This window comes from Camelus dromedarius, chromosome 10 (genome assembly GCF_036321535.1).
Source record: "Camelus dromedarius isolate mCamDro1 chromosome 10, mCamDro1.pat, whole genome shotgun sequence".
In the NCBI taxonomy this organism is placed as follows: Eukaryota; Metazoa; Chordata; class Mammalia; order Artiodactyla; family Camelidae; genus Camelus; species Camelus dromedarius.
In genome coordinates, this window is record NC_087445.1 from 67,364,817 (window position 1) to 67,374,301 (window position 9,485).

The following is a 9,485-nucleotide window of genomic DNA, read 5'->3' on the forward strand; positions in this document are numbered from 1 at the left end:
AGTTCTCCCTGTGAACGACTCACCCTATTTGTCTTAGGAACACAAAAGTTAAGCATTGATGTCGCTCAAACAGCTAAAATAAGTTTCCCATGGTGACATATATAGTTAATACACCAGAGAATGAGACAGGCACCAGGTCCAGAACGGCGGCTTTAAAAAATTCAGTCAAACTCATGAAACTTTAAAAGTGTAACTGATTTAAAAAGAAAAGAACTTTAAATCAATACTACTTTTTAAAAATTTAAACCTAGACTACATCACATGGACATTCATTCAAAATGTAACTTGTCCCTTGTCCTGCAGAGATCTTGGGGTATTTTTGTTATCTGCTGTCTCCCAAGAACCCAAATATAGCCTGACACAAAATAGGTCTCAAAGTATTTGTTAAATTACTGAAATGAACTGGTCATGTCTGTTTAACCTATATATGTAGGTGAAATTCTACAATAGTTGTTTTCAAGTTTTAAAAAATATATATAGATCAAATAACCAATGTCTATAATCACCCAACAGAAGGAAAAGTAACATTAACTGAATGCAGACAGGGTACCAAGCAGCTGGTTAAGGTAACTTACATACATTCCATCATTTAATCGCACAAGAAATTTACAAGACAGGCATCACTAGCCCATCGATACAGTAGAAGAAATTGAGGCTCAGGGGGTTCTGTATGCAGTACCCAGCCGGTTTGGTCACACAAGTAGTTAACGGCAAGGATTTCAACTCATCTGTCTGAATTCAAAGTCCAAAGGGTTACACCACCTTCCCGCTAGAGAAGGCACTAAAAGAGTGGCTGATTACTTTTACAATGTGCTCTTCACAAGGAATAGATTTAAAAGAAAAAGAAAATGGGTGACTGAATTTCTGCATTCAACTTCTGCTGGTACAAAGCCAGAATCCAGAAAGCCACCAAGATTGAGGTTTATTTATAATAGAGAGCGTGTTTATATAACACAGAAAATTGCTCTAACAACACCTGCTAAAAAACCAAAATTTTAATTTGCAGTAGTTATAGAACTTGAATATGAGCACCTGGAATTCACTGTCTTTTAGAGGCTCTTACTGTATGGTGTTACTGTGGATTCACGAAGCTATTATACATATTGTATCGTTCAAATAACAGTGGTAGTGAATTGTGATTTTTATGGCATGACAAGCTTAACTTGCAAAGGAAAAATTCCAGTGGGCTATGTGTTAAAATAACATGTCTGTTCAAGGAGAACACTTGACAGAGTAGGATATAAACCGTCCTTAAATGTAATGCTGTTTTCAAAAAATGGAAAGTAAATCGCAAGATGATCACTAAAATGAGAGAGGGAGGGAATGTTAACCTATCCAATCTTTCATTTTCTAATCTGCTTTCTTTCCCCCAAGAATCTGAGACATGGCTATTCACACAATAGGCTCACGTCCCCCAGTCGTGCGAGGCAACTCAGCGAGTCAAGGGCACCAGAATCTCTTCTCCCTCGTGGGCTGCAAGGGGTAGGATTTGGAAGGGGCAGGCACCAAATGCTCCCTCTGCCAGGCAGGATGTATTTCAATGAGTTTTATTTTAAGTCCTATTTGCAACATCACTCTCCCGGTTCTCAGCGACTCCACTGTCATTTGAGAGCTGGGAGGCAGATAAGGAACGGGAGGGTTAGGAAGTGGAGAATTATAAAACACACTGAAAAGTGGGCTTTAGAACAAGACAGTCAGTCTACAGTTTGAGCCCTGACTCTTCCACTTACTTGCTATGCCCAATTCAGTTTATTATTATCAATTATTATCTGGGAAGAATAATACTAACAGAATAACTCCTTGCAGGGTGAATTTTAGCAAAAGATTAGCAAAGACAAAATAGGACTGGATCCTGGCTACAAGCACAGGCCCTGGGTGGCTCTACCCCTTGTTCCCTGTGTGACCTTGGACTAGCCCTGAACTAACCTCCTAACCTCAGTTTCTTCATCTGTGAATTTAAAATGGTAATAGATCTACTTCAAAGGGTTGATGGGAGGATTAAATAAAATAACCCACAGTAAATGTTCTATACAAGTTAATGTATAGAAGAAAGCACGCAGGCAATGCCTAGCACATAACATGGTATTTCATAGACAGTAACTAACATTGCACAAAGTGCAAGTCTGATGATGTAATAAGGATACGCATGTTCTGAAGAAAGGCTGGATACTTTTCAGAAAAAGGAATATGATCTGGACACTCTGAAACAAAGAGCTCACACTGTAATAGATCTTGGGACGGGGCTTATGCAAACAATTATCAACAAAGGTTCTTCTATCAAATCTCTCAGTGCCCTCGTTCACGTCAGCTGGTGGCCATGGCACGACTGTGCACATATACACAACCCATATCTCCAAGGAGCGCGGCTCACAACAATTGCAGCATCTATTCCCCATGCTGCCTTTTCCCGGAGGTTTTCTGTAATGAGGGTGTCAAAACTGCAAAAAGAACACACAGGAGATTGGCAGAGAGGCTCACGTGACTGGAAGAGGACCATGCAATCCCGTAAATACTTATTGAGCATCTACCGTGAGCCGGGACCCATTCCTCTCTGTCTTGTTGTGGCTTGACAGTGATTCTGTAAACATGATTTTGCCTTCTAGAATAAACTTTTGTCTTACCTACAAGTTTACAGTGCTAACATGTATGAGCTGTTCTTTGAGGAGCAGATTTAGCATTGAGAGCACCGCTGAACTAGACCTGACCAGAGTGGATACGACTGAAAACTGAATCATCAGAGAGTTGGTGTGGTTTGCTTGGGACTGACAGAGGGTGGGGAAGGGAAGCTCCGTCTATATATGGCAAGAATCTGTGATCGCAGTCAGCCAGAAGCACAAACTTCTTGCCATGGCCTTCAATGTCCTCCAGTCTGGCTCCTTCATCTCGCTCTGTTCACCCACACGCTAAGCAGCCATCACCCCATCCCGCCTGTAAAACCTGATCCCCTGCCTTTGGTCCTACTCTGCATGGAATGCCCTTTACCCATTCAACTCCCAGACGGGACTGCAACTGTCTGTGTGCATGTCTGTCCCTGGAGGGCAAGGAGTGACTCCTTTTCATGCCTACATAAGCCACCCCTAACCCAGGGTCTGCCAGTGTCCGCCAGCGGAGAACAGTGGGAAGGGCTCAGAATGGAAGGCTGGTTTCGAATGAATACCTGTTTCAAATGCTAGCTCTGCCCCTTACCAGCCGTCTGACCTTGGATAAGTTAACCTCTGCGGACTTCAATTTCCTCCTCTGTAAAATGGAGACAAAAAGGCATTCGCTTTACTGTTGTTGGGAGAATTGAATCCTTAGGTGTACATAAAGCACTCGGAAGAGGGCCTGGCATAGGAATAGCTGGGTCAGGGAGCGGCATCACCCCTGTGTTGTTCGTAATCACTGTTACTTTTGTCATTGGTAAGTGTATGTGGAATTTTAAAAAGTGAAGGAGGAAGGGAGGTGGCGCCCTGAGGCCGAGCAAATGTCTGAACTTACTTGCAGCTCAGCGCTGCCCTTCACCGCCCACTCACAAAAGGAGACACAGACCTTCCACTCTGGTTGGTGCTCACGATCCTCTTTCATACCTGGGTGGCCCACCCACCCCTGCTGGGGACTTCCAAATCCTGCAGTGACAGCAGAGTGACATACAAAGAACACCGCAGCGCACTTCCTTGCAACCCAGCCCCCAGCAGACTTCTGCTCCTAGAAAGTCATTGCTGAGCTGAGCATTAGCCATGCTCTTGTCCAACATCAGCCCTGTGACAGAAGGGGAAACTGAGGCCTGGGGAGACTGTGTTTGCCTTTTGTTAGTACCCGGTTTATATATATATGTTACTTGTCGTGCAGTCAACTTTGTAGTAAACACTAAGGGTACCATAATCATCATTGAAAGCGGGAAGGAGGGGAGGGTGGGTACAGCTCAGTGGTAGAGCACATGCTTAGCATGCAAGAGGGCCTGGATTCAATCTCCAGTACCTCCATTAAAAAAAAGAAGAAAGAAAAATTTTTTAAATTATAAACCAGGAAGGAACTTTAAAGTTCACCTTGTCTGACGTTTTTCAAACTCCACATTCCATGGTGTCAATGAGATGTGAGCTCTGTTGCAAGTCATTCATTCATTCATTCATTGATCACCTACCATCTGCTGGGCAGTGGGGACACAAGTCAGACACCACTCCTGTCCTCCGGACCTCACAGATGAATAGGGAAGAGTGACAGTGGGTAAATAATCACACATTAATAGTAAAGCCTTGTTGTGAGTGAATTATGTTTTAAAATGGACTAGAATGAGCATCTCCACTTACAGCCAATATGCTTTCTGAGCAGGAGATCAGGTAGGCTTGGGGGCTGGAGGAGGCAGTTACAGGTAGTGTCCTGGAAACTGCTCATCCACTGGCTTCACCAGTGCAAGGGCCTCCCATAGACTAACATTACCAGGATGTGGGCGCAGCAGTAGAGAATGGGAACCACTGATCTGGCTGGACCCACCCCATTTGACAGATAGGCATACTGAGGCCTAAAGAATTTAAACTCACTTGGCAAAGTTGCAGAGCAGATAAATTAAAGACACTTAAGATTCTGTAGGGGCTCGGATAGCCTTCCCCAATAAAAGTCCACATCCCACAGTGTGGCATGCAATCTGACCCATGCTCCCTTCTCCTGCCTCCCCTCTCACCATTCTGCCGCCCACTCTACCATCCAGCCCTCCTGAATATACCTCTGCGGTGCCCACACCACTGCCTCTACCAGGGATCCAAAGTCCACAGCCCCTAAGTAATGCCTGCTCATCCTCCGCACTCAGAACTCGGCTCGGGGCCTCTCCTCCAGGAAGCCCTTCCAGAGCTGGCCCTCCTCTGCCTCCCAAGGCACATACACCTTTACACAGAGAGAGAAACACTCATCACATAAGGTGTTCATCCATTCAACAAATATTTATTGAGCACCTTCTATGTGCCAAGCACCTTTGGATACAGCAGTAAATAAAGAAAGCCCCTGCCCTCGTGGAGCTTACATTCTAGTGAGGGAAACAGACAATAAACAACACGAAATATGTCACTGGAGTTCGGTGCTACAACAAAAAAATAAAGACTAGCAGGCATCGGCGGGGGATCACGGGGGAAAGCCTCTCTGAGGAGGTGGCATTTGATCAGAGACCTGAAGTGACAGGGTCAGCCATGCAAAGAGCTGGGGAAAGAGCATCTCGAGAAGCAGCAGCAAAGGCCCTGTAACTACTGTGATGACTTCTTTACTTATGTCTCATCACCTACTGAACTAGAAGGCCCTTGAGGGCGAGGGTTACATCATAAGCATCTTTGCTTTACAGGGCCCAGCATCCATAGTGGACACTTATGGAATGAGTGAACCAAGCGGGCCCCGCATGAGTGCCTGCTGATTTCTGAGTCCACGTGGCTCTGTCTCTTGAGATTTGGGTGTCTCTCTCCCACAGGGCTAAGCTAAGCACGGGCTTTGCTTGGGCCAGCCTTCCCTAACTCTGTGACCTGGCCTCAGTCCCTTCATTCTCCCTTCATTAGGACCATGGCACTGACAAGCTCTTCGGGTTTATCCTGTTCTGGTCCTCGTATCTCCAGTCTGGACCTGGGACCCTGTCCAGAAACCTAGATGCCTAGTACTGGGAACCTCCCTCATTTTCTCCAGGTTTCATAGGCATGAAAGTCCTCCCCCAAATCCCAAACCCCAAGGCTGGGGGGCCCTGACGCCTGGAATCAGACTTTCCCATGACTAAGCCCTCCCCACCTAGAAGTCAGCCCTGCCTGATTCTGGACTCCCCTCCAAACCACATGACTCCCTCTGCTGGGACACCAACCCTCTGATCTCATCAGTCCTTTCTGTGGCCATCTTCCTGCATGTTCCAACTTCATTAAACCATTCCTGAACACCTACCATAGCCAAGGCCCAGGCTATGAGTACCTGAGTCCTCACGTCACCTGCCACAGATCCTGTTCCAGCAGCAGAATATCTGGGCCCAAGTCTCCAGATTTGACTACCCTAAACCACAGCCCCGACACTCATGAAAGCACGTGAAATAGCGTTAGGTGCTGCAAATACAGTCAGATGGTTTTATCCACTCAGCCAAATGCAACTGATATCCTCATTCCTTCAGTCACCCTTTCACCCATCATCTCTGGACACCTGCCATATGCCAAGTCTTGGAGCATAAAATGCAGTGCCTGCACTGATGACAATGATGGTGATGGTGGAGGAGAGAGAGGAGTGGGTGGTAAAATCAGTAACCACTAACTGCACCCTTGTGCTAGCTACAATAAGCAATAAGTCTTCTAATAGTAAGAAAACTACCAGAGAGGTATTACTAGCCTCATTTCATAGAGGAGGAAATAGGCTTAAGAGGTGAAGCAACTTGCTCAAGGTCACACAGCGAAGCAGCAGAGTGGTGAGACCCCAGGTCCGTCTGCCTACAAAGTACAAACTGTTCACTGCCCCGAGAGTCACACAGTAAATGCGAAGCAAATATAACTTAGCATAGAAGTGAAAGAGAGAGGGTCTAGAGCCCCGGGGACTCACAAGCCGGTGGAGGATACAGACATATAAACAAATGTCTAAAATGTGGGGAGGCAAGTGCCGACGTCTGGAGACCATGGAACTGTAGGGGAGCAGCAGGGGAGCCAGAGGAGTTGGCTAACTTGACCTGGAGGGCTCTGAAAGCCTTCTTGCTCAAGTGACTTGGGGGCTAGGCTCTGAAGGATGAGCAGTTTGTGGCTGACCAGCAGGCTCAAGCTTGGCGCAAGGCAGGAGCTTGGCCCCCAGACCTGGCCTGGGCCGGCCGGCTCCTCTGAGGTCGTCCAAGTCCACCCCCCTGTGCCCACGCGGCCGGGCCGGGCCTCACCTCCTTCCACTTGAGCTGGCGGATGCTGATTTTCAGGGCGTCCAGGGAGGTCCTGGCCTTGGAGCTGTCCACTGTGACGGGTCGCGGAGAGCAGTACTCGTCGGACTGGCCGGAGCTCCGCTTGCAGCTGCGGCCCTTGCTCCCGGACTTCCCCTGCGGGCAGAGGCCCTGCGCCGGCGCCGGCTTCGGCCTGAACACGGGCAGCGCGGGTGGCGGCCGCGGGGAGACGCGGGCGTCGCCCTCCTCGGCCGTGCGGTGAGGCCCCGGGGTCGGCTCCTTGGGCTGCTCCTCCGCCGCCTTGCGCTCCGGCTCCCCGGCCGCGCCCGGGTCCACGCGGACCTGCTCCTTCGCCGCCTGCGCTTTGGCCGCGGTCGCGGCCTCGGCCTCGGCCTCCGCCTCCGCCTCCGCCTCCCACCAGGCCGCCAGCTCTCTCTCGGGGCTGCCCCGCAGCATGGCGCTCAGGGCCGGTGCCAGCGCCAGGGCCACCGCCGCCGCCGCCGTCGCTCCGCAGCCCCGGCCCGCGACCAAACTGCCGCCGCTGCCGCCGCTGCCACGCGCTCCCCGCCTGAGCCCGTTGCCATGATCGCTCAGGCTCCGGTTGACAAGGGCAGGCGCCGACTCGGGACGGAGCCCGGGAAGGGCCAATCGCCGACCAAGCCCCAGCGACCTCATAGGCGAGGCCGCCCACGTGACAGAGCCTGTCACAGAGGCGGCGGCGGCCATCTTGGAAGAGGGCGGAAGCGGCCTCTGCCCGCCCACCCGGGGAACCCGCCGTGGTTCTGAGCCCGCAGAATTTAGAGCCGAGAGTCTGGAGCTTGAGAGTGGAAAGACGTTGGGCTCTTACGGGGCTAATGAGCCCGGGGACTGGGGCGAAGAGACATCAATTTCAAACAAGAAGCCCACTTTCCCCCGCCCCATGCACACTCACAGGGATAACTCCCGGTCTGATGCAGGAGGCACAACTTGACCGGTTTTAGGCAACTCGACGGTCAAGAAGCACCACCTCAGTCTGACGATGGACGTGACAAGTCCAGGCCCTCAAAGAGCAGTTCCCCGTTTGAAGAAATACCTTTCTGGTCCTGGGAGAACCCACGGCCTGAGAGGGGAGACAATTTTCCCCATCTCAGGGAGCTCCCAGTTGGGTGGGGAAGCCATAGAGAAGCCAGATTGGCAATTGAATTGAGGACAGTAACCGCCCCTTTTCGTATTGTGTCATTTTTTTAAATTATGGTAAAATACACATAACGTAAAACTTATCATTTTAACCATTTTTAAACATAGAGTTCAATGGCCTTAATCCATTCACCTTGTTGAGCAACCACCATTCATCTGAAATTTTTCATCTTCTCATGTTGAAATTGTACTCATTAAACCATGAATTCCCATTCCCCTTCCCCAAGCCCTTGAACCACCGTTCTACTTTCTGTCTCTAGGAATTTGATTAAGTACCTCATGTAAGTACCTCATAAATGTCCCTTTGTGTCTGGCTTATTTCACTCAGCACAATGCCTTCATGATTCATCCATGTTGTAGCATATGCCAGAATTTCATTCCTTTTTAAGGCAAGAGTAGAGGTCCATTGTATGGATGTCCCATATTGTGTTTATCTATCCATCTGTCAATGGACAGTTGGGTGCCCAGCTGTTGGCTATTGTGAATAATGCTGCTATAAATGTGAGTACACAAATCCCTGTTCTAGTCCCTGCTTTCTTTTTGTTTGTCATATGTTTTTAAAACCAGTCCAAGGAGAGGACTTTCCCCTCTCTCGGGAGCTGCATTTGTTTTTTCAGGAAATGGGATTGGGAGGATAAAGCGGTGCCCCACACTGAGAACAGTGACTATTAACAGTGCACACCAGGAACTTTGCCACACTCTGCACCACAGGGTGAAAAAAACACAGAAGTTATCTAGTAATGTGACCCCTCTTCCTCACTCATCTCCAGCTCTGGGTAAATAAACTACCTTGAATGTACAAATCATAAACTGCAGAGGTCCAAACCTCCCTTTTAGCCACGGGGGGGGGGGGGCACTCTCATCTCTTCCCCTGCAACCCAGCATGGCTTTATTTCAGTATTTAAGTCTAGTCCTCTGACCACCACACCTGAATTACCTGGAGTGCTTATTTAGGGTACAGGCTTCTGAAACCCTACCCTAGAGATTTTGATGCAGAACATCTGGGTGGGCCTGGGAATCTGCATGTTAAATTAGCTCCTCTGCTGATTCTAAGGCAACCAAGGTCAAGAACCCTTGATCTATTCTATTTCGGGTTCTCTGGAGATCTTTTGGAGCTGTCCATGTGTCAGCAACAACAAACATTAATATTCAATCTAAGAAAGAAGTGGAAAATTGTACTTGAGCCAAACTGAGAATTATAACTTGGGAGACAGTTTCTCAAAGAGCCCTGAGACCTATTCCAAAGAGGTAAGGGGTGGGGGGGACAGTATACGTGTGATCTGGGGGAAGTGGGTTTGTGCAATCAGGCACACAGCTTGGTAGAAATTTGCTGCTGGTCACCAGGAACAGACATCTTTATTAATGGTTTTAGTGCACTTCTAAGTATGGGAAGATGCAAGAACCCAGGTTCATTAAAAAAAATCTCTCCTGAAAATATCTGACTATCTGAAGGCCTGTTCTGCCAGCT

At 48.5% G+C, this 9,485-nt stretch overlaps 1 protein-coding gene across 4 annotated transcripts in view; it reads right to left on the minus strand.

Moving 5' to 3' along the window:
- TTLL11 (tubulin tyrosine ligase like 11) overlaps positions 1-7,434 on the minus strand; it is a 236,538-nt gene extending 229,104 nt beyond the window's left edge. For all 4 annotated transcript variants that reach the window (XM_064490492.1, XM_064490493.1, XM_010998078.3 and 1 more), the window contains exon 1: positions 6,845-7,434. In XM_064490492.1, the coding sequence (XP_064346562.1) occupies positions 6,845-7,297 (453 nt within the window). In that variant the 5' untranslated portion in view covers positions 7,298-7,434. The remainder of the gene's footprint in view (positions 1-6,844) is intronic.
- Positions 7,435-9,485: the final 2,051 nt, after the last annotated feature.